This window comes from Heptranchias perlo, chromosome 3 (assembly GCF_035084215.1).
Source record: "Heptranchias perlo isolate sHepPer1 chromosome 3, sHepPer1.hap1, whole genome shotgun sequence".
Lineage (NCBI taxonomy): Eukaryota > Metazoa > Chordata > Chondrichthyes > Hexanchiformes > Hexanchidae > Heptranchias > Heptranchias perlo.
Window position 1 is genome coordinate 128,820,967 of NC_090327.1, and position 12,830 is coordinate 128,833,796.

The following is a 12,830-nucleotide window of genomic DNA, read 5'->3' on the forward strand; positions in this document are numbered from 1 at the left end:
CAGAGGCCATGGGAGATGTGTTCAGGTAGAGTTAAAATCGTTTATCTGCCTCAATCCACAAAAATGTAATTGAGTTAGCTCGCAAGACGTCCACATTTCTGAAGCACGCACACACAATCAGATGCGTCTGGGTGAAATGTGTTTCTCGGTGGGTTGGAGGTACGATTCGTTCCCGCTCCAAACTATTACAATTTTTACTGCCCCTCCCCCACCCCCACCTCACCCGTTCTTCCAAGTTAAAATTTAGGCCTTGGGAGCTGGAGATGGCGGGATGCACCCATGACGTGTGAGGCCTGCATCAATTTAATTCCTGAGCCTCATTAAAATGATTAAAGACTGACTCCCGCCCAAACCTGGAGGCATAAAACCAAGTTTGTTCTTCCCCTGTAAGGGAATCACATCAGCTTTCTTATATAGTTTTTAAATAAAATAATTAATTTGGCCTAAATTTTAATACTTCTCACAAACTCCAAGCAGCAACATGAATGCAAAAAAATATACAGAGCATATTATTAGAGTATAGTAAATGGAGTTGAAACATCGATTAACAGGTTTTAGCTCCTGGCACCTTGCCTCAACCTCCTTACTAAGTGATACTTAACAGGCCACACCTACCCTGTAAAGGTTTGAGGAAGTTGGCAAAGCATCTGGATCTCTGTAAAGCAACATCAGTCTCAGAAAAGCTGTTTCAGTAACTAACAAATTACGGACAAGGGATGATTGAGACCAAGAGGTAAGCAGATGATGTTAATGCAGTTATCAACTATTCTGATAACTGAACTATAAAGTGGTGAGATTTGTAAAATATCCATACATTTTTATATTGCACTAATAGATCTTCCATAGCATAGTTCATAAGTTCAGAGAATGCACTTTTTTATAACAACAGGGGTATTATGCCATGTAACATGCAATATGGAATATTGTGTCCATTTCTGGGCACTGCACTTTAGGAAAGATGTAAGGATCTTAGAGAGGGTGCAGAAGAGATTTACTAGAATGATTCCAGGGATGAGGGACTTTAGTTACGTGGATAGACTGGAGAAGCTGGGGTTGTTCTCCTTGGAACAGAGAAGGTTGAGAGATCTGATAGAGGTATTCAAAATCATGATAGAAACTGTTCCCATTGGCGGAAGGGTCAAGAACCGGAGGACATAGATTTAAGGTGATTGGCAAAAGAACCAAAGGTGATATGAGGAAAAACTTTTTTTTTTAACACAGCGAGTGGTTATGATCAGGGGGGTGGTGGAGGCAGATTCAATCGTGGCTTTCAAAAGGGAACTGGAAAGGAAAAAAATTGCAGGGCGGGGGAGTGGGACTAGCTGGATTGCTCTTACATAGAGCCGGCACGAGCTCGATGGACCGAATGGCCTCCTTCCGTGCTGTAACCTTTCTCTGATTCTATATTATCAGGATGACTTTTCGGGGAGGGGAGGGGGGGGGGTAATTTTGGGTCCAACATCATTAGCATACAGTGCAGAGTTTGGCAGGACTGGAGGGTGGTCCGAAAGATCTGGCAGCACTGGGATTAGACGAGCCATTCTGGGCTTAAAATCTTAATTGCGAACATGAAATGCGTCTTATGCCGTGTATTTACAGTGAAAAGCGCGATCGGTGGCTTAAAATAAACCTTCTTGAAACCCAGAATGGGCCAGAGAGCCCCGGCAATGTGCCAAGGGTCGCCGGGCAGAAGATCGCTTACTTTAATTCGAAAACACTCTAATCTGTATACGTGTCACTCTTTTTGTTTAAAAAAAAACAATAAGTCCATACGTTGGAATGAATATTTCAGTTCCTGTTCGTCCTGTTTAAATCTCACTTCATTGATGGTGACGGCTCAGCCGCAGGTGGAGCGTCAGGGCGTGAACTCACAAAATGGAGGAGGAGGTGGTTTGACAGCACGAAGATGCTTCAGTGCGCATGCGCAGAAGCTCAGCTGCTCCCTCCCCGTTGAGACGCCCGTGCGCATGCGCAGAAGCTCAGCTCAGCTCCCTCCCTGTTGAGACTCACACGCCCGTGCGCATGCGCAGAAGCTCAGCTCCCTCCCCCTGTTGAGACTCTCACGCCCGTGCGCATGAGCGGTAGCGTTTCCGTGGCGATGACAGTTGGCAGGTTGGGGGGGAGGGGATTGGGGCCTACCGTGGAGACTGGGACCTAAATTGCAAAGAGCGAATTCAGTACACTGGATACACACACATAGTAATAATAATAATAATTATTATTATTATAGATGACATTAAACTAGAGGATGAAGCGGTGAGACTGTCTGCGCACATTCACGCTTGTGGTTTGTTTTTGTTTTTGTTTGCTGCAGCCCGGAGCCTGCGGGCCGGCGCGGTTAGTGGCAGCGGCAATGAGTGGCTCCAACTCGAGGAAGTACATCTCCATCAGCGTGCCCGACAAACCCGACTCCATGTCCCCGCACATCAAGTCGATGGACGAGCTGCGGGTGATCGGCTTCAACCTGACCGCCTTCTCCAGGACCGCGCAGTTCCTAATCTGTGTGACCGGGGTCTTCGTCTTTTATCTGGTCTACGGATACCTGCAGGTAATTAACAAAGATACAAGTTTTATAAATAAATGCAAATTTTTTTTTTAAATGCCCCTTTTATTTCAGCGATCGTTGTTAATTTTGTCTGTTGCATATCTTAATGTTGCGTTTAAGTTAACATTTAATCTCTGTTCTTGATCCCCTCCCCTCCTCCTCCTTTGGTTTGCAGGAACTTATTTTCTCTGTGGAAGGCTTTAAACCTTTTGGCTGGTACCTCACTCTGGTGCAATTTGCTTTTTATTCCATATTCGGACTAGTGGAGCTTCAGCTCACGCAGGACAAGAGAAGGAGGTAATGATCGGTAGCAAACGACATAATCTGTTTGTGTATCATAACAATCCCTATTGAAATTGTGGTCAACAATCGTTAAGCAAAAAAAAAATCAGGAATGAACCAAAGTTAGCTGAGATCTTTAAACGGATCTTGTTATTCCACTTTCCTGTGTAACTGTTTACATGCCAATTCAAAATGTTTTCAGTTATCCATTTTTTAAACCTGTAACAGGTGAAGTGGCCAGTTGATGTGCTGATAAATATCTTGTAAACAATTTTACAACACCAAGTTATAGTCCAGCAATTTTATTTTAAATTCACAAGCTTTCGAAAGCTTGTGAATTTAAAATAAAATTGCTGGACTATAACTTGGTGTTGTAAAATTGTTTACAATTGTCAACCCCAGTCCATCACCGGCATCTCCACATCCTGATAAATATCAGCAATGATGCTATGAATGTCTCTCACAAGTATGGATGTCTTGTGATCTCTACTAACCCTGGGTTAAATTTATATTTGGGATGATCCGAATTGGATATCCAATATTGGTTTTAGTATACAGTAATAATTACCTTTTTTAAAAATGGCAGCTTTTAATCAGATTACTTTGTTGAAGCACTGGAATGATTTGATACTATAACTAATCATATCATGGAATCATGCAGCACAGAATGGGCCCATTCAACCTATCGTGCCTGTGCCAGCTCTATCCAATTAGCGCCGTCCAATTAGTCCCACTCCCCCGCTCTTTCCCCATAGCTCTGCAATTTCTTCCTTTTCAAGTATGTGTCCAATTCCCTTTTGAAAGTTGTAAACAATTTTACAACACCAAGTTATAGTCCAGCAATTTTATTTTAAATTCACAAGCTTTCGGAGGCTTCCTCCTTAGGTGAAATCCTCGAGGATTTCATTTCGTTCACCTGAGGAAGGAGGAAGCCTCCGAAAGCTTGTGAATTTAAAATAAAATTGCTGGACTATAACTTGGTGTTGTAAAATTGTTTACAATTGTCAACCCCAGTCCATCACCGGCATCTCCACATCTTTTGAAAGTTGCTATTGAATCTGCTTCCATCAGCTTTTCGGGCAGTGCATTCCACATCATAACAGTAAATGTGATTTACTTTCTAATGTGACCAAATTAAACTAAGGAATGTCACTTTTGTGCAGCTGTAGTTTGAAAGACCTGAAGATGTGGATGTCCCCCAAAAGTTTGGGAAGAGTTGAGTGATCTAAGCAATGAGCCTGATGACCATCAAAATGAGTTGGTGCACAGTGATGTAAAAATATTTTTGTATTAAAATGTAAAAGTCTGAGGTGATGGAATATATCTTAGTTCAAAACTACATTTGAAATGAATCATCCCTTAATTCAATTTAGTCACATCAGAAAGTAAATAAGTTACAGTGTCAAATAGTTCCAATGCTTCAACCAACAAACCAACTTTATTACAATCTGCCATTTTTAGAAAAGTTAGTTACTGTATTAGTATACCTATTTGCATGGAACTCTGTACCTTGTGTTTACTTGATGTTGGAATTAGTAGTTTTGCTGTTCCAGAATTTTGATTAGAGGAAAAATTAGTTGTTTAACCTCTTTGCTTGAATATTTGCTGTTCAGATGCCTTTTTGAAAAGTACTGTCTTGAACTTGAAGATTTTTAGAGTTTGTGGATGGCAGGGATGCCTCAAGTTTGAGGGGAGAGGAAGAAGGAAAAGGTAATGGTAATGGCAATGAACAAGAAAAACTGCACCCTTAGATTTGACAGTATCCTCGATAGATCATTTTTATGGCCATTCCAGATTTTCCATAGCCTGGAAAATGTTACAAGGTAGCTGATGTGGTCATGATGCAGTCACAATGTGCTGGATTTTTATGGCTCATTTTTTAAAAGCTGCCCTGCTTTGCTAGGGCAAGTATTGTAATTGTTGTAACTGGGAAGAGTTGCCCAAAATGGTCATTCTAATAAGAAAAGAGGGAAGTTAATCTTGTACTTTTGTGACCCCTCCAACAAGATAATACTTATAGCAATACAGAAGAAAGAGCTGACATGGTTCATGTTTGAGTCATGTTCAGAGTGCTGCATGCAATTGATAATAGAATTCTACAGCAAGTGAGAAAATGCCGCTATTGCTTAATTTCTGTAGAAGAAGCTAATTGTGCTATGTATCCAATTGAATATTCCCTTCTGCTCATTCGTTTTTAAATGGGCGTAATAGTTGTTTTGATTTCCCATGAGTGCTAGGATCACCAGCACTGGAAAGGCTTCTTTTCATTTGGATAGCTATTTGGTACACAATTTAGTCCTTGTTATTTCATAGAATGGTTACAGCATGGAAGGAGGCCATTTGGCCTATCGAGCCCATGCCGGCTCTTTGTAAAAGCAATCCAGTTAGTCCCAGTCTCCCGCTCTTTCCCCATAGCCCTGCAAATTTTTTCCCTTCAAGTATTTATCCAATTCCTTTTTGAAAGTCATGATTAAATCTGCTTCCACCGCCCTTTCAGGCAGCACAGTCCAGATCATAACCACTTGCTGCATAAAAAAGTTTTTCCTCATGTCGCCTTTGGTTCTTTTGCCAATCATCTTAAATCTGTGTCCTCTGGTTCTTGACCCTTCCGCCAATGAGAACAGTTTCTTTTTATTTACTTTAACTAAAACCTTCATGATTTTGAACACTTCTATCAAATCTCCTCTTAACCTTCTCTGCTCTAAGGAGAACAACATCAATTTCTCCAGTCTATCCACGTAACTGAAGTCCCTCATCCCTGGAACCATTCTAGTAAATCTTTCCTGCACCTTCCCTAAGGCCTTCACATCCTTCCTACAGCACGGTGCCCAGAATTGGACACAATACTCCAGTTGTGGCCGAACGAGTGTATTATAAGGAACTGATAGGGTAAATAGAGAGAAACTATTTTCGCTGTTTGGGGAGTCTAGGACCAGGGGACATAACCTAAAAATTAGAGCCAGGACTTTCAGGGGTGAAGTTAAGGGTGGTAGAAGTTTGGCACTCTCTTCCGCAAACGGCAGTTGATGCTAGCTCAATTGTTAATTTTAAATCTGAGATTAATAGATTTTTGTTAACCAAAGGTATTAAGGGATATGGGGCTACGGTGAGTATATGGAGTTAGGTCACAGATCAGCCATGATCTCACTGAATGGCGGAACAGGCTCGAGGGGCTAAGTGGCCTACTCCTGTTCCTACAGTTGTAGCTAATGTCAATTACTTTAATTTTTTTTTGTTTGTGCCAAAAAAATCAATCACTTGTAGCATTCATTTTCAGTAGGCTAATTTGCTCGTCTTTATCATACTGTAAAAGTAAAGCCCTATGGGCTTTACCTGTTGAAGTAATGTAAATATTAATAGTCAGTGATTTCTCCCTTCCCTAGACTAAAAAGTGAGTTGTGAGACAAAAACTGAGTAGAACATATTGTTAAAAAACTGTAAACCAATTTTCTTCCTCGCCTAAAGGCATTGACTACTTGCTAGGGAGCAGTTCTACAAGTACCAGTTGTCTTCAGGTACCTTGCCCAAGTTGCCATAACTTGTGCGTGAGCCTTGATGGGAGTATCAGCAAGCTGTTTGACCATAAGGGATATCACGACCAAATCCAATCCCATCCTCTCTGGCATTGCATTACCAGCAAGGGTCACTGGCTAATGATCAGAAGCCAGCCCAGGGCACAGATGTCAGTGATAGCACCCAACCAACATCCTGGCTGAGATCATCGTTCGCTGCACTGATTTCTGGTCCAGGGATCAAACCTAGGATCTTTCTGTTCTGTGTGGCTCAGCTACTTGCTGAACCATCAGAGGAGCCTATATTCTATAGAAAATTGGTAGTAGCTTATTTTAAAACTTGAATATTTGAAAATGCACTGATTTAAGTGTTTATCATTAGGCATACATTTGCATTTTTTTTATGCTGTGAAAATGGTATAGTCTTGTAGTCAACAGCATAATTTTTCTCAGTTGACTAAAGTTCATAAACATTGCACTTTTTTCAATTTTGTATAAATTATATTCTGTATGCACTTAAAAAATCAGATTGATACCAACTTTATTAACTTTTCAGAGTAAATATTCAGAATAGTACTACCAATTTGGACAAAGTTGTTTCTAATTGTATTTTAAAATAATTTACATGCAATGATGATTGGAATAAACATTTCGGAATTGAGTTGAACGCATGTTACTTTCTGCAGGTCATTCATTCTCTGCAAAGAGCCAATCACAAGGAACAGACGAACCTTTTAAACATGGTCCAACGGGTGTTAATTTAAAATGAGCATTGTGTAGCGCAATGTAACATTTTAGAACCTAACCATTTTTTGATTGAATCCAAGTGACGTTGAAATCCCCCAAGGAAGGTAGATGTTGTGCTTTTTTTTAAACTGCATTATTAAAAATTGTAAACCATGGTATGTAGTCGTAGCCTACCAACAAATCCTGATAAGCGGCAGAAGTCACTGAATTTGGCTTACAACCCCACCTCTGTGCCTTGTTTTGCAGAATCCCCTGGAAAACGTATCTGCTCGTAGCATTTCTAACAGTGGGCACTATGGGCTTGTCAAACACCTCTCTTGGTTATCTGAATTATCCAACTCAAGTAATCTTTAAATGCTGCAAGCTGATTCCTGTTATGATAGGAGGAGTCTTCATACAAGGTACACAATAGCATTGTAAATTCTACAATATTGCAGTTCCTAAAATGCAGTACAGTGATGCCTGTTATCTAACAGAATTTTTGCAAAACAAAACTTTGCATGAGATTTGTATTCCACCTCCTTTACTGGTGAATAAAACAGTTTTTTATTTGTATTGTACATGCCTTCATTCCTGTGCTGAGGGCATTGTTGCACCACATATGTAAGACCAGATTTTGGGAAACTCGATTATCCACAAGTTTTTGTTATTCAGTAATGAGGATAGTGGCAGTTAAGAGGTTGCAGTATATTGCTGTTGAATATGTTTTATACTTACTACATTAAATATTGAATGGGTAATAATACAGGATATTTTAAAAATGTGCTTGATAACTGTTCAAACAGTGAGATTCACAATACAGCTTTTTGCAAATTTTTCACTCGAGTTCTCACAAACATGAGTACTTCAAATTGCACTTCGATAGAATGGACTTAATTCTGTTAACAGTAACATAAAAACTGAGTGATTCCATGCTAACCTTAGAAGGTGCTAATCCCAATTAAAAATGCTTGGTGTAGATAATTGTTATTTTAAACTAGCTAATATGGTCATAGAACACAAGTATTTTTCTTGCTGTTTCCAATCTCTCACGACAAGTTGGCAAACATAAAATAAATAATGGAATTTCGTTGAGGTTATTTTTCTGCTCTGGCGTCTACCAGCTAAACAGCTGATGTGTGTTTAGTGATGCTGACTGCAGATTTGAACAGAGAAGTTACGCCATTTTCAAGGTACCTTACTATATTGGAAGAAAGGTGCATTGATTTGTTAAAACAATTGGTACAACTCTACAGATACTGTTATTTTAGTATATTTACAGTTAATGTCAGGGATTTGCATAAAGTTAATTTAATATAAATATAAAAAATCTCAAGTCTGGAAAAAACCATGGGCCCATAAAGTCTGTCTTTGTACTCTCCGAGTTGCAACTAATAATGTTTCTCTTCATGATACCTGTCTAATTTGATCCGAGTTACTTACCCCTACAATTTTGTTTGGCAGCCAATTCCAAAGACCACCCTCCCTCAATCAGGAAATGCTTTCTTAAGTCCTACTTGAGTCTTTTTTTAACTTCTGCTGGTGTCCCCTTGTTCTACTATCCTGTATCATATCCAATATCCCTGACTGATCATCTCTATCCCTGAGCCATATTAATTTAAATAACATCTTGCATTTATAAAGCTTCATTTCATGTGGTAAAATATCCAAAGGTACTTCACAGAGGCATGAGAAAAACTGACACTGAGCCAAAGGAGGCAAGATTTCAAAGGGTGACCAAAAGCTTGGTTCAAGGAATGGGTTTTAAGAAGAGTCTTAATGGAGGAGAGGGAGGTCGGAAAGTAGAGAGGTTTAGGGACGTAATTCAAGGTGGGGTGGGGGGGGGAGATCTAGGTGGCTGAAGGCATTATCATCACTGATAAGGCAAAAGGGGGCAATCCCAAGAGGCAGGAGAATGGAGAGTTTGAGCAAATGGCTGTAGGGCTGGAGGAGGTTGCAGAGTTGGGGAGTGTGAAGCAATGGAGGAATATAAATGCGGGGATAAATTTGGTGTGTTGGGGGACAGGGAACAGGGAACCAATATAGGTATGCGAGAACAGGGACGATGGGTGAGTGGGACTTGGTGCAGGATAGGATACAGCCTGCAAAGATTTAGTTGAGCTAAGTTAATGGAAGATGGGAGGTTGGCCAGGAGGACATTGGTGGAATCGATTCTTGAGGTGACATGCATGACTGGGCATTTCAGTGGCAGATGGACTGAGGTAAGGGTGGGATGGAAGTAGGTGTTCCTTGTGATAGAGAGGATATGGGGTTGAGGTTCTGCTAGCATTCAAACAGGATGCCAAGGTTGCTTGTTCAACTTGAGATAAAAAGAACGAGTGAACTTGAACATCTCGCACCTTCCACAAAATACTTCGCAGCCAATGTTTGAAATGTGGTCACTGTTGTGTAGAGAACCGCAGCCAATATGCACACAGCAAGGTCCTGCAAGCAGCAATGACACAAATGACAAATTGTTTTTGATGGTGGTTGTTAAAGAATTAAATGTTGGCCAGGACACCAGAAGAACTCCCCTGCTCCTCTTTGAATAATGCCACAGGATATTGTGTGTCCAACTGAGAGGGTACAGGTGGCCTCGGGTTAATGTCTCGTGTGAACAGCGGCACCTCTTTTTGCCCTCGCTCACTCCGTGTTTCCAACTTTCTGTCTCGAATCCTCCCCCCAGCCCTCTGAGCTTCCCCCCCCCCTGCCCTCTGAGCTTTCCCCCCCCCCCGCCCTCTGAGCTTCCCCCCCCCCCCCCGCCCTCTGAGCTTTCCCCCCCCCCCGCCCTCTGAGCTTTCCCCCCCCCCGCCCTCTGAGCTTCCCCCCCCCCCGCCCTCTGAGCTTCCCCCCCCCCCGCCCTCTGAGCTTCCCCCCCCCGCCCTCTGAGCTTTCCCCCCCCCGCCCTCTGAGCTTTCCCCCCCCCCCGCCCTCTGAGCTTTCCCCCCCCCCCGCCCTCTGAGCTTTCCCCCCCCCCCGCCCTCTGAGCTTTCCCCCCCCCCCGCTCTCTGAGCTTTCCCCCCCCCCGCCCTCTGAGCTTTCCCCCCCCCCGCCCTCTGAGCTTTCCCCCCCCCCGCCCTCTGAGCTTTCCCCCCCCCCCGCCCTCTGAGCTTTCTCCCCCCCCCGCCCTCTGAGCTTTCTCCCCCCCCCCGCCCTCTGAGCTTTCCCCCCCCCCCGCCCTCTGAGCTTTCCCCCCCCCCCCCCGCCCTCTGAGCTTTTCCCCCCCCCCCCGCCCTCTGAGCTTTTCCCCCCCCCCCCCGCCCTCTGAGCTTTCCCCCCCCCCGCCCTCTGAGCTTCCCCCCCCCCCCCCCGCCCTCTGAGCTTTCCCCCCCCCCCCCCCCGCCCTCTGAGCTTTCCCCCCCCCCCCCCGCCCTCTGAGCTTTCCCCCCCCCCCCCCCAGCCCTCTGAGCTTTCCCCCCCCGCCCTCTGAGCTTTCCCCCCCCCCCCCCCCCCGCCCTCTGAGCTTTCCCCCCCCCCCCGCCCTCTGAGCTTTCCCCCCCCCCCGCCCTCTGAGCTTTCCCCCCCCCCCCGCCCTCTGAGCTTTCCCCCCCCCCCCCGCCCTCTGAGCTTTCCCCCCCCCCCGCCCTCTGAGCTTTCCCCCCCCCCCGCCCTCTGAGCTTTCCCCCCCCCCCCCGCCCTCTGAGCTTTCCCCCCCCCCCCCCCGCCCTCTGAGCTTTCCCCCCCCCCCCCCCCGGCCTCTGAGCTTTCCCCCCCCCCCCACCCTCTGAGCTTTCCCCCCCCCCCCCCGCCCTCTGAGCTTTCCCCCCCCCCCCCGCCCTCTGAGCTTTCCCCCCCCCCCCGGCCCTCTGAGCTTCCCCCCCCCCCCCCCCCCCCCGGCCCTCTGAGCTTTCCCCCCCCCCGCCCCCGCCCTCTGAGCTTTCCCCCCCCCCCCCCGCCCTCTGAGCTTTCCCCCCCCCCCCCCCCCCCCCGGCCTCTGAGCTTTCCCCCCCCCCCACCCTCTGAGCTTTCCCCCCCCCGCCCTCTGAGCTTTCCCCCCCCGCCCTCTGAGCTTTCCCCCCCCCCCCCCCCGCCCTCTGAGCTTTCCCCCCCCCCCGCCCTCTGAGCTTTCCCCCCCCCCCCCGCCCTCTGAGCTTTCCCCCCCCCCGCCCTCTGAGCTTTCCCCCCCCCCCCGCCCTCTGAGCTTTCCCCCCCCCCCCCCGCCCTCTGAGCTTTCCCCCCCCCCCCCCGCCCTCTGAGCTTTCCCCCCCCCCCCCGTCCTCTGAGCTTTCCCCCCCCCCCCCGCCCTCTGAGCTTTCCCCCCCCCCCCCGCCCTCTGAGCTTTCCCCCCCCCCCCCGCCCTCTGAGCTTTCCCCCCCCCCCCCCCGCCCTCTGAGCTTCCCCCCCCCCCCGCCCTCTGAGCTTCCCCCCCCCCCCCCCGCCCTCTGAGCTTTCCCCCCCCCGCCCTCTGAGCTTCCTCACCCCCCCCTCCCCCGCCGCCCTCTGAGCTTCCTCACCCCCCCTCCCCCGCCGCCCTCTGTGCTTCCTCACCCCTCTCCCCCGCCGCCCTCTGAGCTTCCTCACCCCCCCTCCCCGCCGCCCTCTGAGCTTCCTCACCCCCCCTCCCCCCGCCGCCCTCTGAGCTTCCTCACCCCCCCTCCCCCGCCGCCCTCTGAGCTTCCTCACCCCCCTCCCCCGCCGCCCTCTGAGCTTCCTCACCCCCCCCCCCCCCCCCCCGCCGCCCTCTGTGCTTCCTCACCCCCTCTCCCCCGCCGCCCTCTGTGCTTCCTCACCCCTCTCCCCCGCCGCCCTCTGAGCTTCCTCACCCCCCCTCCCCCGCCGCCCTCTGAGCTTCCTCACCCCCCCTCCCCCGCCGCCCTCTGAGCTTCCTCACCCCCCCCTCCCCCACCGCCCTCTGAGCTTCCTCACCCCCCCCCCCGCCGCCCTCTGAGCTTCCTCACCCCCCCCACGCCACCCTCTGAGCTTCCTCATCCCACCCCCCCCCCCCCCCCGCCACCCTCTGAGCTTTCTCACCCCCCCCCGCCACCCTCTGAGTTTCCTCTTCCTCCCCCCCCCCCCCACCTTGCCTTCTCTCGCATCTCTATCTATCTCTCTTGCTCCCTCAACCGGACTCCCTCCAACTCGCTTTTCAGGACAAGAGACAAAAAGGATTATTAGAAGGTCAAGGTTGGAGAGAGAGAGAGAGAGAGAGATTGAGGGGGATGGGGGAGGGTTAGAAAGAGTGGTGGAGGCTGGGGGTGTGGTGGGAGGGGGAGAGGAAAGTGAGAGAGAGAGAGAAGAGGGAAGAGGGAGAAAGTGAGAGAGAGAGGAAGAGGGAAGAGAGTGAGAGAGAGAGGAAGAGGGAAGAGAGTGAGAGAGAGAGGAAGAGGGAAGAGAGTGAGAGAGAGAGGAAGAGGGAAGAGAGTGAGAGAGAGAGGAAGAGGGAAGAGAGTGAGAGAGAGAGGAAGAGGGAAGAGAGTGAGAGAGAGGAAGAGGGAAGAGAGTGAGAGAGAGGAAGAGGGAAGAGAGTGAGAGAGAGGAAGAGGGTGAGAGTGAGAGAGAGAGGAAGAGGGAAGAGAGTGAGAGAGAGGAAGAGGGAAGAGAGTGAGAGAGGGGAAGAGAGTGAGAGAGAGGAAGAGGGAAGAGAGTGAGAGAGAGGAAGAGGGAAGAGTGAGAGAGAGGAAGAGGAAGAGAGTGAGAGAGAGGAAGAGGGAAGAGAGTGAGAGAGAGGAAGAGGGAAGAGAGTGAGAGAGAGAAGAGGAAGAGAGTGAGAGAGAGGAAGAGGGAAGAGAGTGAGAGAGAGGGAAGAGGGGGAAGAGAGTGAGAGA

General features: G+C 47.9%; 1 protein-coding gene and 1 long non-coding RNA gene across 3 annotated transcripts in view; one reads left to right on the forward strand and one right to left on the reverse strand.

Annotated features, from left to right (window-relative positions):
* Positions 1-713: 713 nt before the first annotated feature.
* The window catches only part of slc35b3 (solute carrier family 35 member B3), a 56,107-nt gene continuing 43,990 nt past the window's right edge, over positions 714-12,830 (forward strand). The window contains exons 1-4 of one of the 2 annotated variants that reach the window (XM_067981962.1): positions 714-733; positions 2,315-2,548; positions 2,721-2,842; positions 7,333-7,487. In XM_067981962.1, the coding sequence (XP_067838063.1) occupies positions 2,354-2,548; positions 2,721-2,842; positions 7,333-7,487 (472 nt within the window). In that variant the 5' untranslated portion in view covers positions 714-733; positions 2,315-2,353. Of the gene's footprint in view, positions 734-2,092; positions 2,200-2,314; positions 2,549-2,720; positions 2,843-7,332; positions 7,488-12,830 lie in introns of those variants that run through there. The other variant, XM_067981961.1, reaches the window with a different exon arrangement.
* LOC137320221 (uncharacterized) lies at positions 2,198-2,901 on the reverse strand. Its single transcript, XR_010962411.1, has 2 exons — positions 2,766-2,901; positions 2,198-2,542 (listed from the first exon to the last, which is right to left on the reverse strand). It is a non-coding gene; the product is annotated as an uncharacterized lncRNA (long non-coding RNA).